The sequence below is a fragment of the Hylobates moloch genome, unplaced genomic scaffold (assembly GCF_009828535.3).
Source record: "Hylobates moloch isolate HMO894 unplaced genomic scaffold, HMol_V3 SCAFFOLD_10, whole genome shotgun sequence".
NCBI lineage: Eukaryota > Metazoa > Chordata > Mammalia > Primates > Hylobatidae > Hylobates > Hylobates moloch.
Genome location: NW_026652285.1, coordinates 42,760,227 through 42,780,129, shown reverse-complemented (window position 1 = coordinate 42,780,129; position 19,903 = coordinate 42,760,227). Strand labels below are relative to the sequence as shown.

General features: G+C 37.8%; 1 protein-coding gene across 6 annotated transcripts in view; it reads left to right on the top strand.

Annotated features, from left to right (window-relative positions):
• Nucleotides 1-1,422: 1,422 nt before the first annotated feature.
• Nucleotides 1,423-19,903, top strand: part of PTAR1 (protein prenyltransferase alpha subunit repeat containing 1) — a 43,237-nt gene continuing 24,756 nt past the window's right edge. For 4 of the 6 annotated variants that reach the window (XM_032164254.2, XM_032164252.2, XM_032164251.2 and 1 more), the window contains exons 1-2: nucleotides 1,423-1,575; nucleotides 10,529-10,698. In XM_032164254.2, the coding sequence (XP_032020145.1) occupies nucleotides 1,490-1,575; nucleotides 10,529-10,698 (256 nt within the window). In that variant the 5' untranslated portion in view covers nucleotides 1,423-1,489. The remainder of the gene's footprint in view (nucleotides 1,576-10,528; nucleotides 10,699-19,903) is intronic. The other 2 variants (XM_058445214.1, XM_032164253.2) reach the window with 2 other exon arrangements.

Sequence of the window (19,903 nt, the reverse complement as noted above, 5' to 3'; positions counted from 1 at the left end):
CAAGGGATTACAAGCATGTGCCACCACGCCCAGCTAATTTTATATTTTTAGTAGAGACGGCGTTACACTGTCTTGGCCAGGATGGTCTGGATCTCCTGACCTCGTGATCCTCCCGCCTCTGCCTCCCAAAGTGCTGGGATTACAGGTGTGAGCCACCGCGCCCAGTCCTATCTCACTTCTTTTACAACCACAAGGCCAACTCCAGCCTTTATAAACACACCCACAGGAAATACTGGCCACTGACTATAGTAAATTTATATTTTTCGTTTATATTTCTCATTCACTTTACATGCAATGGATAGCTTTTACTTTTACAGCCATAAAAACTACTTCAAATGCTCCGCATATGTTCACATTAAACACACCATGAGTTTTTTTTTAATAGTTTTTTAAAGATATTTTTTTTTGACGGATCTCCTGTCCAGGCTGGATCATGGCGCCCGCCACCACGCCCGGCATTTTTTTTTTTTGTATTTTTAGTAGAGACGATGGGGTTTCACCGTGTTAGCCAGGATGGTCTCCATCTCCTGACCGCACCTGGCCAGATTTCAAAGGTGGAAGAATAAAACTGAACCAAAGGCAGCCAGATTTTTCTACCACAGAGGGGCAAAATAAAACCTGATACACAAACATTTTAGTTATGGCATTTCAAAATCCTAAATAAACTAGAAATCTCGTTTTTCCTACAAAAGTTTATTTTTGCTATTATGAACAAACCCTGTCAGAGTCTTGATCCTTTTTTTTAAATTCCAAAATTGACGCAAAGGCTACCAAATGTAGTACAAAATGAAGTCGAAAAATCTAAAAACGCTTTCACTTCTACTTCCTACATATAGATGGCAAATAACTTTTCCTTCACTTTCCTTTCTCTTCCTTTAATAAATTAAAGAATTTTAATTAATGTTTTTTAAAAAGGCTGCTTTCAAGTTCAGAGACAAAAATTGGCACAGTTAGAAAGGAGGTCACCAACACGGTCAAATAGGGACTCGCTCCGCCGCAATGCCTCTGGACCTCTTCATCTCTCAGGTTGGGAAAATAAACCGGACAAGCTCTGAAAAACGCCCGGGACTAACTGTTAAGAGGCCCTGCACCCTCAGTTGAACATTCCTTCAGGAATCCCCGGGGACCTGGCTGAGGGGGTGTATGACTCTCTTAGAGTGTGTCTTGAGGTTTGGCCTAAAAATTAAAATAAGAAAATCGGCGGCCTGAGAGAACTTTGCAAACAAATGTGCAGCATCTTCTCTGACGCTTAGAAACTCCGTTACCCGCGCGGAGGCGAACTCCTCCACTCCCAGGGAACCCACCAGCCCTAGCTAACGCCACGCCCAGGCCGCTGACTGGCTGACCCGGAAGTGCTCGGCGGAGGCCGCGGCGGCGGGGGCGCGGCCTAGCCGGCGCACCCGCGCGCGCGCGCGCGCTTTTCGCGGAACTCCTGCTGGCGGCCCGGCTCACGCGGAGGCGCGCCCGAACTGTCGCGGCTGCCGCCAACATGGCCGAGACCAGCGAGGAAGTGGCGGTGCTGGTGCAGCGGGTAGTGAAGGACATCACTAACGCCTTCAGGAGGAACCCGCACATGTGAGTCGCGCGCCTCCGCCGCCTCCGAGGGTCGTCGGGAGCGGGCGGGGGCGGGGCCAAGCGTCCACTCGACCTCGGGCGGCGGGCGGACCGCGGGTCCTGGCCCACGCGCCCTTCTAGGGAGGAGGCAGAGCCGTGTCGGGCGGGACCGTTGTCGGCCGCCGCTGGCCCGGCTTTCCGCTACCGGGACGCGCTCGCGGTCGAGTCCCTAGAAGTGACCTCAAAAAATCAAAACGGAACTACTTTCTCTCTCCCTTCCTACCTTTTCATAGGAGTTCACGAAACTCCAGAGACTTCCCCCGTAGGTCGACATCCTTCCTGTGTTTAAGGTACATGGGCGCACACGACAATGTGGGTCCGTGTGTGCCTTGTAAACACAATTCTTGAGATTCATCCCGGACGTTGGCAAGAGGGGGTAACCGATCCTCTTACTCTTAATGAGCCTCAGACCCCTCAGTTTACTAACTAAAGGTGGTTTGAGGCTGCTTTTGACTTTCGCCTTACTTGCCACAAAACTGTAAAGTGACTCCGATAAAACATTGTGTTTTGAAGGTGAACAGAACATTCTCAAGAGAAGCTTTTGTGGGCGCAGTCTGGGATAAAGCAAATGGGATAAAGCGCAGTCTGGGATAAAGCAAATTAAACCTCGATACTTTTTAGCATAAGCGGATTCATAGTTACAAGGAGCATGTTAACTCATTTTTATCCCAACACTGCTGCCCTCTTTAACGGGACACTGCAGAACTGACACATGTATCTGTTCCATTTTACTTGAAGTACTGTGGGAAGATACCGCAAAAGTCTACTTTTTGTAACACTTTGCTTTTATGTAATGAGTGAAAAGAAAGCTATTGAGAGAGAGAGAGGGAGATCTACATTATACAAAGGTGTAGGGAAGAAGCAACAATGTACCTCCTTTCCCATACCTCTTCCTCCTCAAAGAAAAGAAACATGGCATCCAGTTCTGCATTACTTTCACTTTATCTAGTTGTTTTTGGAGTTTGTTTATTTTTTAGTTTATTTTTTTATTATTTATTATTTAGTTTATTTTTATTTTGTTCTTTAGACTGGAACTCATGATTTTTTTTTTTAAGTATTCTAACCGGTTCAGCTTTTCTGCCTAAAAAAGTTGCCAAACTTGTATCTTACCAAACTGTTCTTTTCCTCCAAGGTCATGATTGTAAAACAGTTAAGAAGCCCTCGGATGTTTTGTTCCCTTGTGGCACACAATTGGAGACATGCAACTGTGCCACATTAAAAACAAAACACTGCTGGCCTCAAAACACACCTGCCACCTCTGACAGCATCCACTTCCCTCCCCCTATGACTGCTGCCTCTTTCAAAATGAGAGTGTTTGGAATGATTTCCTGGCAGTATCCATAGTGGTTGCTGAGCCTTCTAAAGAATGCTTTGATGCCTTGCTGTATATCAGTCTTTCGATTTCTTTTTGAGAATGGGAGCCTTAGTGCAAGTAAGAGATGACCTCAAAAAAAAAAAAAAGTTGGACAAATGAAGAGTATATTTTCTCATCACTGGTATTATTTTTCTAGAAGAAATTACAGCAGAGATTAGAAGTCTAATACAAAATGTCGTAATCGTCTTATGTTGTCTTCTTTGAGGTAGACTAAAAGAGCATCATTATATTTGAAGAAACCAAGATTGAATGTTCATTGGCTTGGCAGTTTAACACAGTGCAGTTTGGAACATGTCCCAGTTCCTGTGGCTCACATTTATGGAAACTCTTAAAGGACTTTAATGCCCCTCTCTAATCCTTTTTCTACTGTAAAACCTCATTAATATATTCTCAATGTATAATTTATTAGTAATAAGGGTTTGGGTCATTTGAGATTTAAAACTTTGAGATAAGTTGGATATTCGGAATAATGTAATGATTTGTAATATAGGTCTTAAACATTTAAATAGCTTAACTCATTGTTTAATACTAGTCATCAGCTATATTTGAGTACATATTCCCCACAGTAAAAACTATTTTCAATAATATTACTATGCATCTTTTTAAATGCCTTATAATTTGGGCTTTTCAAAATTGCCTGCGCTTTCTTCCCTTAGTTTAGCCCATTTACCTCCAAAATAAAGAGACTGTGTTTCTTTTTTTTTTTTTTAAGGCATTGTTTATCTGTAACGTTTGTATCTAACTTTACTATATCTAATTACACTTTCAGTTTATAAAAAAAATTTTTTGTTTTCCTTCTCCAAACTTAAGATCGGTTGTAATTTTATTAGCCAGCATCTACTTCATTAAATACACTGGCTTTGTTTATGTAGAAATATTTAGCCAGAAGGAGTTGAGGATGTAGTGGTGAGATGTGGATTTTGTTACTGTATGATGTGAATAGGTACCTTCTGTCAGCCTCAGTTTCCTCTTGATCTTGTGAGGCTGATGAAAACAGGAAAATCACCTCACACAGTGGTACTTAGTTGCCACTCAATAAATATTAGACCTTCCCTGAATCTCTGTGTTCCTCACCAAAAATATATTGGCCAAATGATTGGTGAATATGAAGCACTTTATAAACTAGATAATACTATATAAATGCTGTTTGTATGGTTGACTATTAGATAATCATACTGGATTCTCTAAAACTGAAAACTTGACCTAGGGATAGTCTTTAACTTAGTGCATGGACCCTGTGCTAATGTAGAAAACAACAGTTTATAATGTAAATAGTCACGTTAAAATTATCTTATCCAGCAAGGTATTGTTTTTTCTATTAAGTATTGAACTCTCACTGTTTATGAGGTGTTGTGGGTACCATCTTTACTGTGTGAAATAGAAGTTTAAAACACAGTTCTTGAACTCAAGGCACTAACAGAAATTTCTGTAGTGGTGGAAATTTTCTATGTCTGTGCTGTTCCATATGGTAGCCACTAGCCATAGTAGCTATTGAGCAATTGAAATGTCCGTAATATGAACAGGGACCAAATTTTAAATTTTATTTAATTTAAGTGGATTTGTACATAGTGGCTCCATGTGCCCAGTGACTACTGTGATGCATAGTGCAGGTGTAGATGAGACCTAAGACTAACTGCATGAACAGTAAATTAACCCTCCAAAGTAGTTTATAGTAAAAGTTGGATAGCAGCATGGTGAGCAAGTGCTATGGGAGTCTACTAGAAGTGGAGAGGAGGCTGGTTATGTCTCGGATAGGGCTGCTAGTGGAGGTGGGTTTTAAGCCGAATATTAAAGTCTGGGCAGGATTTGTAGTCTCAGAGGGAGCCAGAGACCTCCACAGGGAGCAGTGAATTGACCTAAACAAGCAAAATGTGGCTGAGAAGGTACAGTAGGGCCAGATTATGGAGATCCTTGACTCTCATTTAATTTCTTTCATTCCATTCATACATTCTGCAAAAGAGTACCTCCATTTGACAGGCACAATGCTGGTCTCTGGGTATACAGGGTTAAAAACTGGGTGGTTTAATGAACAAACTAGACATGGTCCCTATCCTAATGGGACTTTAAGCAGTCAACATACAGATTATGAAAAGAGTCAGAAAAAGTAAGAAGGGTACTTAGAATAACAACAGGGAGACCCAATTTAGATTATAAGGTCAAGATAGTTCTTTCTGAGGCAATAGCATTTAAACTGAGTGAGACATGAGGGGTGAAGAAAAGCTGGCTCAGGGATGTACACTTCTAAGGCAATGGGTAGGCACCAGTGAACATTTTTTAGTAAAGAATAATGAAAGGCAATTTTAGATCGTCTGCAAGGTGAACTGAAGAATAGAAAGCCAGAGTCTACTGGGCTTCCTATACCTGATTTTTATTTATTTAAATAATAGTGTAGTATGGTTGTAAAAATTTGAGTTTAGAGTTTGACAGTCTAAGCTGGTCAAACTGGATTTGAATCTTTGCTTGTCATTTATTAACTGAGTAGACTTAGACAAGACTCTTCATCTGTAAAATGGGGTCAAAATTCCTACTTTATGAGATTATTGTGCAGAATAAAATAGTATATGTAAAACCTAACGGTGCATGGCAAGTAACAATAAACAGTAGTAATTTGTGTAGCTTTTTCTAAATAAGATCAGTAATATAATTTCAGTGAAACATTAAGTTGATAATCTTTGGAATTAGAAAGCCTATAAGGTTTCTGAAATATCTAAATCACCAGGAGAATTTTAATTATCAATATGCAAGGGTCAGTTCCTTTAGATATTTTACTAGCTTTCCTTTTTGGTCGTGCTGGAAAGAATTCCAGTTCTTTTGGGGAGTGGGAGCAGAACAAAACGAAAATAACTACTATTTAGATTTAAAATGCTTTTACCATTTCCCGAATCCTTGGACTGTTTTCTGTTTGTTTGCTCCACACTACGGGATTCAGTTTTAGTATTTGGGTACGATCCATCTCTCCCAGAAGGTAAGCTGGTTGATACAACTTTTGTGGATAATAAGTGGCTCTGTTCTAGTCGATGGTGTTTCTGAGAAGTATAGACAGGAGAAGCTGTCTAAACATAAGGAACAAAGTCAATGTCAGTGTTAGATGAACTGTGAACATCATCTGGAAGCCAATGAATGGATCCCTATTGTGAAGTGAGGCCCTCAAAGAGATGTATCATACTTTGATCTTAAGTAAATGTGCTGGTTCATTCCACATTGCTCTGCCTTTGTAGCCGCCTGTGATGAAGGTAACCTAAAAAGTGAGCACCATTAGAACTTGATTGCTGTCCCAAACCATCATATCTTTAAAAATCCTATGATCTTCTTAGTTATGCAGGTAATTGAATACCTTGTTAAATACCAGGAATGTAAATGGCCAGAAACCTAACAGTGTAAAAGAGTGAAATTTATTAGTAGTTCCTCTCATAAGACTATTTTGTAAAGAAATAACTAGAGATATGTTTGATATTTATAGCACATTCATTGCAACCATTAAAAATATCAAAATTGATTATGTGGGAAAATGTTTAATGGGAATTGCTCAGTTTTTTTCCATAAAGGATTATAGAATATGTTCAATATGATCCCACTTTTTGAAAATACTCAGGAAAAAAGGATGTATACCCAGCTGGGCACAGTGACTCACACCTGTAATCCTAACACTTTGGGAGGCTCAGTGGGAGGATCACTTGAGGCCAGGAGTTTGAGACCAGCCTGGTCAACATAGTGGGACTACATCTCTACCAAAAAAAAAAAAAAAAATATATATATATATATATATATATATATATATTAGCTGGGCATGGTGGTGCATACCTGTAGTCCCAACTACTCAGGAGATCTGAGGTGAGAGGATTTCTTGAGCCCAGGAGTTGGAGCTGCAGTGAGTGAGGATTGCACCACTTCACTCCAGCCTGGATGACAGAGCAAGATCCTGTCTCAGGAAAAAAAAAAAAGATATATACCCAAACATGTTAATAGCAAAACAGGGATTACAAGTGACTTTTAGTTAGTTTTTTTTTTTTCCTGAGTTTTCCAGTGTTAATCTTGAGTATGGAATTAGAATTTAAATTTTCAGAAAAATAGAAAGAATTGATCTAAATCCTGTTTTGCTCTTTGTTCTAGTGTCAAGGGTTTGGGGCTAAGTATTAGGAGGCCCAGAACTTAGCCACTAGCAATATGACCTTAGGTAATCCTCATAAACCTCACTGGACCTCAGTTTCCTCATCAGATGAAATGACAGAGGAATGCAGTCCCTTCCAACTTTAAAATGATTCTGGAAGGAATCCTATTTGAAATTGGCTAGAAAAAAGTGGACTGTGACTTAAGGGATGAGACACAGAAGTCTGAAGTCAAACACACTATTATTTGGAAGCTTACTGACCTATCTTTACAAAGTACATGTAATGTTTTTGAGAAAGCAGCATAACACTGTATCTTAGGGTGACATAACTTGACAAAGGCTTAAATTCTTTGCCTCGGTTTTCCATTATTAACCAATGAACTCTACTGGTGGACTAAAGGCTCTTAAATGGATTAATGGTACTGTATTTCATCTTTGTCTAGCACTTTGTAGTTTGCCACATTCTTCACATGACATTATTTGGTTTCCATAACAGGCAGGGAAGATACTATTCCTGTATTTCAGATGAGGATACTGATGGCAAGTGACTTGCCAAATTCTCATTGCCTGTCAGTAGATAGAATGGAAACTAACTAGAACTCTGGACTTCCAATCAAGTACTTTTGTCTTTTCACCATACTACCTCTTCATGTGTTTTTCCCCCTAGTGCTCTACATTATCTGTTAAGACTGTTTTTATTCTCCTCACATGAAAATAGCTGCCAGGTTTCTCAGTCATAAAATTTGAAACCTGGGTGAAATCTAGCGCATTTCCCTTACTGGAGATATAATACAATTCTACCATTTTACAAATGAGGAAACTGAAGTCTATAGAAGCCAAAATGACCTGATATTGATATGTGTGTGTGTGTGTGTGTGTATCTATTTCCATCCAGAACTTGGACACATGCCCTTTTCAGTATACTTTATTAGGAGAAAATCAGAGATAATGTTCTTTTAGAGGGACAAGAAGTGAAAACTATTAATTTGAATATTATCACTAAAGTACAAGGATAATCAGCCTTTCAGGAAGCAGTTATTGGGCACCTGCTATATCCAAGCCATTCTTATTTTATAAAGTATTTCTTGAAAGAACAGCCAGTCAAAGCAGTGTGTTTTTTAATTGTGCAGATGGCTCTTTTCTGTAGTTTAGATACCAAATTATTAGTTGGGCATTGTAATCCTAGTTGAATTAGTGAGCAAGACAGGTTTTTATATTGTGAATTTAAGTTTAAAAAAAAAATCCCCCCCAAAAACAAACCATACCCAGAAACAGGATTCTTTTATTCTTGTTACTATAACATTTATATTGTTGACTCTTGCAGTTCTTTGAAGTGTTGTAAATAGGTTATTATATCTCAGAGAACAGAATTTCCTGAAATAATCATATTGAGTTTATTCACTTACTTGGTTTTACTTTGTTTATTTTTTAATATTCTTCATGTAGTAAAACACAAACATCAGAAAATACCAGAGATTCAGTCCTATATTAGTCAAGTATAGCTACATATGGCTAGGTGTCATAATAATGAATTAGATAGATTTCAGGATACTACCAAATAGAGATGCAAAAAATATATTTTGAAATACTAGGCATTGACCTCAGGTGCTCTTTCAGCTTTGTCCTTATTCTTCCTACAGGACTTTGTTTATATTATTAGAGTAGTAAAGTGGTAACATTTTATTATGGATATTGAGACAGCTCCCCAGCAAGACTTTAGCTCTTTGAAGTCTGAGACCACTTTGCTTTATTCTTTTAGAATTTTAGAACCTAACAAAGCACCCAGTACATTGTAGTTAATCAGAAAACTTATGGTAATATTGATATAGTATATCAAAACACCTTTGAGTCAACTGAACCAATTGTAAGGATAAAAACCCATAGATCCCACAATCTTCTTGAGAGTTAAATTAGCTTGAAAGAATTGTTAGTGTCTTGCAACCCCTAAGATATCCTTTTTATTGATAAATCTCTGTGTCACTAATGAAGTGATCAGTAGAAAGTAGATTACCTCTAAGCTATCCAGTTTAGTTTCCAGGAGGGGTTTTATTTTAAATCCACAGCCTCCTACCAAATTGTGATAGTGGCCCAACAAAAAGACAGGGTGTTTCTCCTACTTTGTAATTCAACCAATTTCCCTCTTTTTGGGTCTATCAGACCATTGTGTTCTTGATAAGGGGATGCCAGGGACATAATACATAATGTCACACACAAACTCTGAAAACCAGTTCATTATTCTGCTTTTTAAAGACATATTTAAAATATCTATATAGACACTCTAAAAACATTTATTTCAACTACTCTTATTGTTAAACAGTTTCTTGTTATTCATTAATTAAACAGAGAACATTCTGTTTGAGAAAGGATCCTTTGTGTAGGCAAGAATTATAACTTCCTTTAGAGTTGAAAGGCATGTGAGTGTGTTTTGCACAAATTTTTTATGTTTGCTGGTTCATTTACTAAGTCAAATGCCTTACATACTGTTTGTTAAATCTCTGCCTTTAATGCAAATTTTCAGCTTAAGTTGAGGTGGATTGAGGGTTATAGATGCTACCACAGAGGAAAATGATTGAATTCTGAAATGTATTTTGTGTTTTAACATTTATTTGGGTGGTTTTTTAATTCAGGAAAGTATAAAGAAGAAAAAATGGCCCAAAATCTCACTGATAAAATAACTTTTTTTGATACTTTGTTTCTGGTCCACATGCATTTATTAGCAAGCAAGCATAAACACATTTGTTGACATTAAAAAATAGAAATGCATACAAGTTATTAGATAATTGAAACTGTATAAAAATAAAATCCTTAACACCTTTCTCTCTCCAAAAATTTCTTGTTATCCTTCCAAGAAAATGTTTAATGCATCTATATATCTTCTAAAGAAATTATACAAAAGGATTTGTGCTGTACACTGTGTTCAGCATTTTGCTTTTTTTTCATTTCATATATCTTGGTAACTTTTTTTATATCAGCGTATGCAGATCTACCTCATTGTTTTTTAATGGCTTGATTATGTGGATGGGCCATTTTTTTTTTTTACTAGTCTTATATTGATAAACATTTAGATTGTTTCTAGTTTTTTTGCAACATTGCAGTGAACAACTGATTCACATATTTTGACATAGGATAATTTCTGAGCAGCTGAATTGCTGGATCAAAGGGTATGTTCATTCAAAATTTTGAAAGACATTTTTTTTAAGTTGCCATCCAAAAGCAAGACCAGTTTTCACTCCTGTCTACAGAGAGTTCAGCATACCGGTTTTCCCATACTCTTGCCACTATTAGCATCTACCAATCCCAGTAAGTGAGCTAAATAATATTATTAAGGAAGGGGGAAATATGTGGGTTTTTTAAGATACTCTGAAATTAGAAAAATGTTGAAAAGGTTAGTATTCTTATTTTTAATTCTTTTTTATGTTTTACATATTAAGAGATGAAATTGGCCTGATCCCATGTCCTGAAGCTAGGTATAACCGGAGTCCCATAGTCCTGGTTGAAAACAAACTGGGTGTGGAGAGCTGGTGTGTCAAGTTCCTTTTACCATATGTCCACAACAAGCTCCTTTTGTACAGAACAAGAAAGCAGTGGCTGAACAGAGATGGTAAGTATGAATCATATTTTCTTCATTTGGTTTTTAGAAGTGACATGGAATATAGTAGGAAGAGCCCTTCTCTGAGCGTTGGCATTCCTGAATTCTAGTTCTGGCTTTTCCATTCACTGTCTCGGTGGGTGCTAACCTTTCTGTCAAGTGAGTAGTTTGTACTTACCTGGACAAATTTTACAACCAGAGTGATTATATAGAAGCCCTCAAGCAGAATTTCAGGGTACCTCCTGTAACCAGAGCAGTTCAGATTTTATCTGTTTATGTATTGGGGTCATCGGTAAGATTTCATTTGAAGGAAAAAAAAATCTGAATGTCACTGAAGAAGACTCTAGTCCCTATAGGCTCAGTCTCTGGTTTCTAATCCTTCAGTATTTTATAGGCAGCAAAACTCATTTTCATAGCAGTCCAAATGAGATAATGTAGGCATGATGGTGTTAGTGATACTGTGAACCAGCCCATTGATTTATGGATGTGCCATTCCACTGCAAGTTCCAGTTGAGCTCTGGCCCTTTGTGTCCTGTTCCTGTGCTGAAATGAGCAAAACAAAACTATCCGGCATTCACTTCTTCCATTTCTCTCAGACAGTTTTTTTTACTGCATCAGACAATCCCTAATCATTCCATCTGGTCTCTTTTCTTGGTGTTCTGCCATATTAAGCCTCCATGTGCACAAATTCTGTTTATCATTGTATGCCCACCTCAGGTCTCACTTTTTGGGAGAAGACTAATTTAAGACCGTGTCCTTTACTGTTTTTATAAAGCTTCCCCTTCCCATGTACGGCAGTACCTTCAAAAGTGCTCAATATGCCTGGAGGCTGATTTTGAATAAGAACTTGTTTCCTAGAGAATTTTAGTTGCCAGTTCGGTAGCCATTACCAAGGGTCTACTCATACTAGATGCTGTCCTGAGTACTGTGGGGGATAAAAAGGTGAATAAATATGTGGTCCTTTTATTCAAGAAGCTTACAGTTGAGTGACAAACAATCTCTTTGGGGGTGAGAGATGTAGAGAAGAGTGTTGCCTAATGTATGAAATATTGATTTCCTTGAATTTCTCTCAGCACTATCTGTAACATACTGTCATTAATTGGTTAATAACACGTGTCCCTTTTTATACCATAGAAAAGGACTCTGAAGGTTTAATGAGCAGTGTTTTCTATTTTCGGTGTGACTGTTTCACTCAGTCCTTTGTTATATATTTTCTTATTAGAAGGCTGTGCCTTCCTTAGTTTAGCCATAGCCCAAATTTATGGCATACACTTTAAGACATGGGTTTAGGGATAAACTTAAAGGTAAGCAAGTTTATCTGTTGTTAGACCCTCTTTAACTCTGCATTCCATCACCGTGCTGTAGTTTTCAGTAACACTGAGGTAAAAAGTAACACCATATGACTCCATCAAGTTATTTTTTGACAAACAAAACTGTATTGTTTATATTCTGGTGCACAGAAATGCATAATCGAACCAATGTAAAACTAAGTTGGGGAATAGAATGATTATCTTATAGAAAAGAAACTGAATTTTAAAAAGTGAGAGGCTGTAGTTGCCCATTTATGTATGCCAGCTCAACCTACCCTCTTTCTGTGGTCTTCCAAGTCCTCTCCATTTCTCTATTTTGTCCTTCTGGACACTGTATCGCAGGCTTTGCTGTGTCTTCTTACCACATAGTTTTAGTTTTAATAGGCTCAAAAGGAACCTTGCAGAATATTAAATGTTTAAGCTCACCCACACGAATAGCTGGCATCTAAACTTTGAATTCAGATGCAACTGTGCATGTGTACAAAAGCAGCTTTTGATTTGATCCTAACCTACATCCTCATGGAAGCAGTTTTTGATTTGACTATTTTGAGGGGGGTGGATAGCATAGTTTAGTATGGTGTCACATACTACTCAGGTTATATATTGTATTATCAATAAATATAAGGAAGTGAATTTTGGGTTTGACAGAAAAAGATGTCTGAAAATGCTGAAAATAAAAGAGTATTCTGCCAAACTTACGAACTGAAGCAATTAGAGCACAGAGGTGAATCTTGCTAAGAAAAACATGTCAAAAATGTTAGGAAAAAGCAGTTATTTCATGAAAATGTTACACCTTTAAAACTGTTTGTTATAGAGAGTATACCTATAAGAAGACCCAAGTGAAGAAAGATGACAATTTAAGTGACAGTTTCTGAATGTCTGTCTGTGTGATCGATCATGCCAGAATCCTAGGCATCCACCTAAAAATGTATTCTGTAACTGAAGGTGACCTTTACTCCTGGGATAGATTTTTTCTTCCTAACCAAACTGAATTCTTGTTTTCATTAACCTGCTGAATTCCTTAGATGTTTAGGAATTATCCCTGTTTAGTTAGTTAGAGATTTATTTATTTATTTTTTTAAAGTCTGCAATAGTAATACATTTGGTTTGGGAGAGGACTGATTCTGTAATTCTGATGTTTGAGAAATCCATAACAGATATAAGAAGCAGGAGGGAAGACCACAGCATTGGAGTTCTTTCTGGACAGAGCTCTCTGGTGCAACTCTTCAGGTGTGCCCTCCTGCCATCTTTTCTTGCTCCTCTCTCTTTTTCACAGCCCCCACTTAGTCTGTATCTGAGCTCTCTCTTTAAAAACTGTCTTCTGCTCTCCATTTCTTTGGCTGACCAGGCCTTCATTATTTCTCATCCAGACAAATGTTATTACCTCATAACCGGTCTACCCCTTTTCCAGGCTCTTTTGTGACCCGTGTCCATTATGCCAGTAGCCAGTCATTTCAGACATGCTTGAACAGCATTTCTTAAAAACAATTTGACCGACGCTTTTCTGAAATACATTATATGCTTATCTTATTTCATGATACCCACAGGGTCAACGTAGAGTTGAAACTCCTTAGCATATAGTATTCAAGGGCCTTCACAGCCTGTCCCCAGTTTTTCCTCCAGTTTATATTCAGCATCAGTGGTTGCAGATTCTTAGCGCACAGGCTGAAGCTAATCTAGATACATTTTGGTGTGGCTTGTATAATGTCTTAAAAATTGCTTTTTATTAGTTGGATAAATCTGATTTCTGTCTTCACTTGAAAAATCATAAGGCTTGGTTGAGTATACAACTTTCTACCTGGCAACAGTTGGCTGGGACATATAGCCTCTACTCTTCTTAACTGGGCAAGTCTGTTCCAGTTTATCACAGCCTTTTCAAGCTCTTGAGACACTGCGGCAGAGTGTTAGTTGACATTTCTTGTCAAATTTCCTTTGCTACTTTTTTGACATTCATTTGAACCCTAGAAACATTTATGTTAGCAGCTATTTGATACATATGTTCATTACAGCCACAAGCAGCATTCTTCCATTCTTTGACTCTGTGTGTACTACTACCTTACTTCCATGCCTTTGCTGAGGCCAGGCTCATGTCTTAATGTTGGCATTATCAGTGTGGTTGCCAGCACGTGCACATGCGTACACATACACACACTTAACACTGTGAAGCCTTTTTGACTGCTTCAGGAAGCAGTAATTATTCCCTGCTCTTTTATGGGAGCCGTTTACTCAGATGGCTTGCATAATAGTATCACTTGTCACACTGTATTTTAGCTGATTATTTAAACAACCTTTTTCCTGGCTAGAATGTGAGTTTATTAGGAAAAGGGATTGTGGATCATTTTTATTTACTCAGAACATGTAAAGACATGTTCAACAGACATTTGTCAAATGAGTAACAAGAGTTTGTAAGCAAGAGTTTTTAGCTTAGTCCAGCTGTTGATTCCGTGACGGTGTACTATAATAAACAAGGCCTCTCTGGTGTTTACCATATAGCTTTAACTCAAGCTTCACTTCCTGTGGTAACCTGAATGTATTTTGGAGGAAAAGAATTACTGATTTAAGTTGGCCTTGAATTTATTTCTAGATGCACAAAAACCATTCTCTGTTAGAGACAGTTGTCAAATCCAGTGACCATTACCAGGTGACTACTACTGGCCTTGGGCCATTTCTAGAATGCAGTGCAGCAAGAAAAGCATATTGATTTTTCTCCAACTTCTGTAGCATCCTTTTATCTTCTCCTTGTTATAGCTGAAATTTAGCTACTTTTCTATGTGTAATGTGCCCTGATTCTTTTTCTCCCTGTGATGTGATGATAGGTTAGTCATATATTGTAGTGTATGTAACAAAGGAACATTTATTTGCTGGTATATGTTCTAGTGTTTGGAGAGAGACCTGTTTAATTTCAAGAGACTGTAGAGATTTCAGTACCTCATGTCTTTTGGGTGAAACTGCAGAGGAAATGGCATATCGTTGATGAAATTGACAGAGTCAAATAGTTAACAACCGTTGATTATACATGTTCTTTTTCAGGTCTTTGGTTCAGTCCTAATCTGCAGAAGGCAAAGTAATTGCCTGTAGTGTGGTAGAGTGAAAGAGCATCTGCTTTGCAGGACAGCAGACCTGGATTTAAACTGAACTCGTCAGCACACTGAAGTCACTTAGCAATGACTTAGCAAATTACTTAACCTCTTTCTTCCTATTTCCACACCAAAAGAAGGAAATACTAATCAAGACCTCAGAGGGTTGTTGTGAGGATCAGATTCTTTAATTATGTCTGATACTTCTAATCTAGTTTCTTCTCCTAGTCCTTTCTCATTTCTGTCATTGCACTTTACCCCTACCTTTTACATCAGACTGGAATATTTACTGAAGGAAGTCTTGTCTGAGCCTGAGTCCTGAATGAGGAAGTTTTAGCAGTTTGTGAAAGAGGAGAAGAGAAGGGCCTATGGTTATATATGTTACTAGGTACCACTGATGGTGGTCAAGGCTGTTGATGTTTTAAATTCTAAGATTCTTAAAAGTCAAAAAGTATCCCTCTGCTCAGCAGTCACTGCTTAGCCAGCTTAGGAGGATCTTTTGCTCCCTCTGGAGGCATCCAGTCCCAATATCATTTGTGGAACTGGACTAGGAAATACAGGCTTTGTAACAGGAATTACCATTCAGTCCTTACTGTATGTCAGAGACTGTACTAACACTTCAAGTGTTTAATCATCGAATATCCCCATGATAGCTCCATCTTACATATGAGAAGGACATTAAGGCCTAGAGAGATGGAGTGATTTGCCCAAGAATTCCCAGTAAGTGATGGAGCTGGGCTCTGTCTATACCCAGTAGCTGCTGTTGCTCTCTTAGGGAGAGACCTGCCAGTAGAGGAAGTGTTACTTTGATAAGTCTTCCTGTATCTTCACATAACCATAAAATGAAAAGCGGGGACTTAAGTACTTGCTGTGTTAGTTTTTGCCTTGTACTGCTGTACAGAAGTCTCTCATGGAGGATGGACTTCTTGTCTTCACTTGTGATGGAGGGAGGAGGGAAATTGTGTTAGAAGTACCAACAAATAGCAACTACCATTGGTCAGACACATTTTCTTTAATGTAGAAAGGGAGATTCCAAGGGACTATGCCAATTTACCTAGGTAGAATAATCACTTTTTAGAAAATTGTAGATGTCAAAAGAAATTCCAGAGGCTTTCCCATCATTTACAAACCTTTCCATATAACTACTTGACTATGAAGGGGTTTTTTGTTATTGCTGCCTATTTTACAAGTTTGGAAATTTAGACAGTTTTACTAAGGGAACAACCTCCCCATTATTCCAGACTTCCTTACTTATGTTGAAAATACTCGGCCGGGCGCGGTGGCTCAAGCCTGTAATCCCAGCACTTTGGGAGGCCGAGGCGGGCGGATCACGAGGTCAGGAGATCGAGACCATCCTGGCTAACACGGTGAAACCTCGTCTCTACTAAAAATACAAAAAATTAGCCGGGTGTGTTGGCGGGCGCCTGTAGTCCCAGCTACTCGGGAGGCTGAGGCAGGAGAATGGCGTGAACCCGGGAGGCGGAGCTTGCAGTGAGCCGAGATCGCGCCACTGCACTCCAGCCTGGGGCACAGAGCAAGACTCCGTCTCAAAAAAAAAAAAAAAAGAAAATACTCATTTCTTGGTCAGTCAGTGATGGCGTTTAAGTGTACTCACTGTGTGTCAAAAAGCTGTGGAGAAATGGAATGAATTTCATTGCTCACAACACCATGAGGTTGATGTTATCATCCTTGTTTCACTGAGGTTCCAAGAGGTTAGGTTATGTAGGTAGTAAGTGGAGAAGCTGGGATTCAAACCCAGGTAGTATGGCTTTAAGGAAGGCCTATCCTCTTACCACTCCTCTGTGCTGTGGTCAGACATGGAGCTGCTTTTGGCCAGGGACTGTGCTTACTCATCTTCAGCCAGCTCAGTACCTGGCTTATTGTAGATGCTTACAAAATTTGTTGAGTGAATGAATAATTTGAAGATGTATTAGGGAGGACCTGCCTGCAAAAAATTTATGATCCAATTAGGAGGACAATATTTATATAAGTAACAAAAGTAAGATACATATAAAACAGAGATGAGGCCAGGCGCAGTGGCTCACACCTGTAATGCCAGCACTTTGGGAGACTGAGGCAGGTCGATCACCTGAGCTCGGGAGTTCAAGACCACCCTGGGCAACATGATGAAACACCATCTCTACTAAAATACAAAAAATTATCTGGGTGTGGTAGCATGTGCCTGTAGTCCCAGCTACTGGGGAGGCTGAGGTATGAGAATCGCTTGAAGCCTGGGAGGCAGAGGTTGCAGTGAGCCAAGATTGTACCACTGCACTCCAACTTATGCTACAAAGTGAGCCTCCGTCTCAAAGAAAAAAATAATAGAGATGAAAGAGTTTTTTCCAACTAGGTAGGTTAGGAAAGCCTTTAAACATTTTTTTTTGTTGTTAAATATTAGGAGATGGGAAGACGTGAGGCAGAAAGAATAGCAAGCAGGTAAATCTGAATTATATTCAGAGAAAAGGTAGGTGGGTAGGAGGTGTATTCATAGGACAGTGGGGTTTGACTCAGGTGGAATGTAACATGTAAAGGAAAGTAATGGAAGGCCAAGCTGATCAGGAAATTGAGACCAGGTTTTAGAAGGCTGCATTTTCTGGTACAATTTACCAGTACCTTGTGTTGTAGTCATGCTCTGGTATCCATAATCTCTTGGAGAGCAGACTATGTGTGAAGTTCCATGCATTTTTATCTTTGCTCATGCTTTTTCCAGTATGGTAAGGTGGTGCCGTGACCACTATTTATTTACAGTCTTCCATGTATAATTCCACTAAGAATTAATTGCAGCTTCTTTAGTGGGCCCCAAAATGTGGTTTATGTTTCTACTTCATAATTATTTTGCCTTATATAATTATTTGTTTATATAGTCTCTCCAACTTGAAGATAACCTAGAGGCAAAATTAGGTCTTGTTTATCATTACATTTGATCACTCAGTCCTAAGGGCCTACTTTAATCTTTGTCCATAGTCAATACTTGGAATATTTGTGGAATTAAATGAATAGTGACATAGAATATTATATTTCTTTTTCTTGATAAACATTAAGTTAGTACCAAAAACTACTAAAAGTAAAAAAATGAAGAGGTTAATTATTCTTCATAGGCATATATTGTGTTGTAATGTATGTAATGACTTGGAGGTCAAAATAAATGTGTGCTGATCCTACTGTTTGTTGCTCATTTGAATTGAATATTTCAATATGCTCACTAGTAATGAAATCATGGGCCCCAAATAAATGTTAATCTCCTATTAAGATAGAATAAAATAATTGATTTTATTGTTAACTAGAATATTTTTAAATGATTATTGGATGTGTTTATGTGTATTTGCTCTTAGATATTCAGAAGTTTATATTTTACTTAAACACTGAAAATGTCCCAGTTATTGTAGGCAGACATTTTGTTTGCAGCATAATTGACTTGTTGGAAACAATTTTGATGTTGACTTTGCCACATGCTAATTGGGTGACTACGGGCAAATTGCTTAAATTGCAGAATTTCAGTTTCCCTATTTGTAAAGTGGGATAAGAGTATTTTGGATTGTGATTATGATAATTTAGTGAAATAATATAAAATAAAGTGCTTACTGCCATGCCTCATACACAGTAATGCTAAATAAATGGTAATAATTATTTGTATTATTTTATTACATGACATTTAATAAGAGCTTGGTAGGATTGCCTTAATTTAGTACTGTGCCCCTAGATAGATAACCTTAATCCTAGAATTATTTTCAGTTTTAGTAAGACAAAGACAATATGTCTAAACTTTGCTAATTTTGTTCTTTCAAATACAGGCTTATGGTGCTTATTTGCATATATAGGAATTCTGTCAAGACCATGGTAAATAAATAGCTAATGGATGTGAATAGCCGGTTCATAAGATGAACTATATATAGTAAACAATGAAAATGTTTCTATTAACAAATGTAAATGAAAACAAATGAATTGTAATTTTTTATCTGTCACATTCATTTTTAAAAATATATATAGGTCAGTTATAGGGACATAAGTACACTCACGTTCCTTTTGCCAGTATAAATAGATACAGTCCATTTTAAAGACAATCTGGAAATGCTTAGTAGGAGTCATACTGATTTTTAAGTTCTTTTGACATAGTAGTTCTGCTTCAGGAAATAGCCCAAGAAAATAGCCTACAAGACAAAAAGTTTGTTTAAAAATGTTTATAGTAGTATTACCTATAATGTTAAAAACAAACAGGAAACAGCCAAAAGAGTAAGGTAATTGATAGTATATAGGACTAAGGGATTGTTATGCAACTGTTAAAAATACATACTGTAGCAATATAGGAGGATGCATATGAAATAATACTTAGTGAAAAATATAGAACAAAGTTGTACATTTATCATTGCTATACCTATGTAAAAACATGTGCAAGAAAGGATAATTTTTGCAGGAGAATGTAAATGAATTATGTTAAGTGGGTTGGATTCTGAGTGATTTTTTTTTTCCTTTTGAAAATTCGTACACACAGTCAATACTTGAGATATGTGTGAAGTTAAATGAATAGTGGCATAGAAATTTTGTTTCTTTCCTTGGTAAATATTAAATTAGTACCAAAAAGCACCCAAAAGGAAGAGGTTAATTAGATTATTCCTTATAGGCATATTGTAAAATTGTTTGTGTCATCTTTTAAGAGAGTTACATTTACCATAAGTAGGAGAGGGTCTTGAGAGTAATCTTCATATCCTTGACAGCTTAGAAGAGGGAATTTATCATTAAAGTTAGTATGACATGAGATATGTATTAGTATAATGTGATAGAAAGAGAACCTTAAAAGAATGAGAAGCCAAGCTTTAAAAGGTAGGACTATTT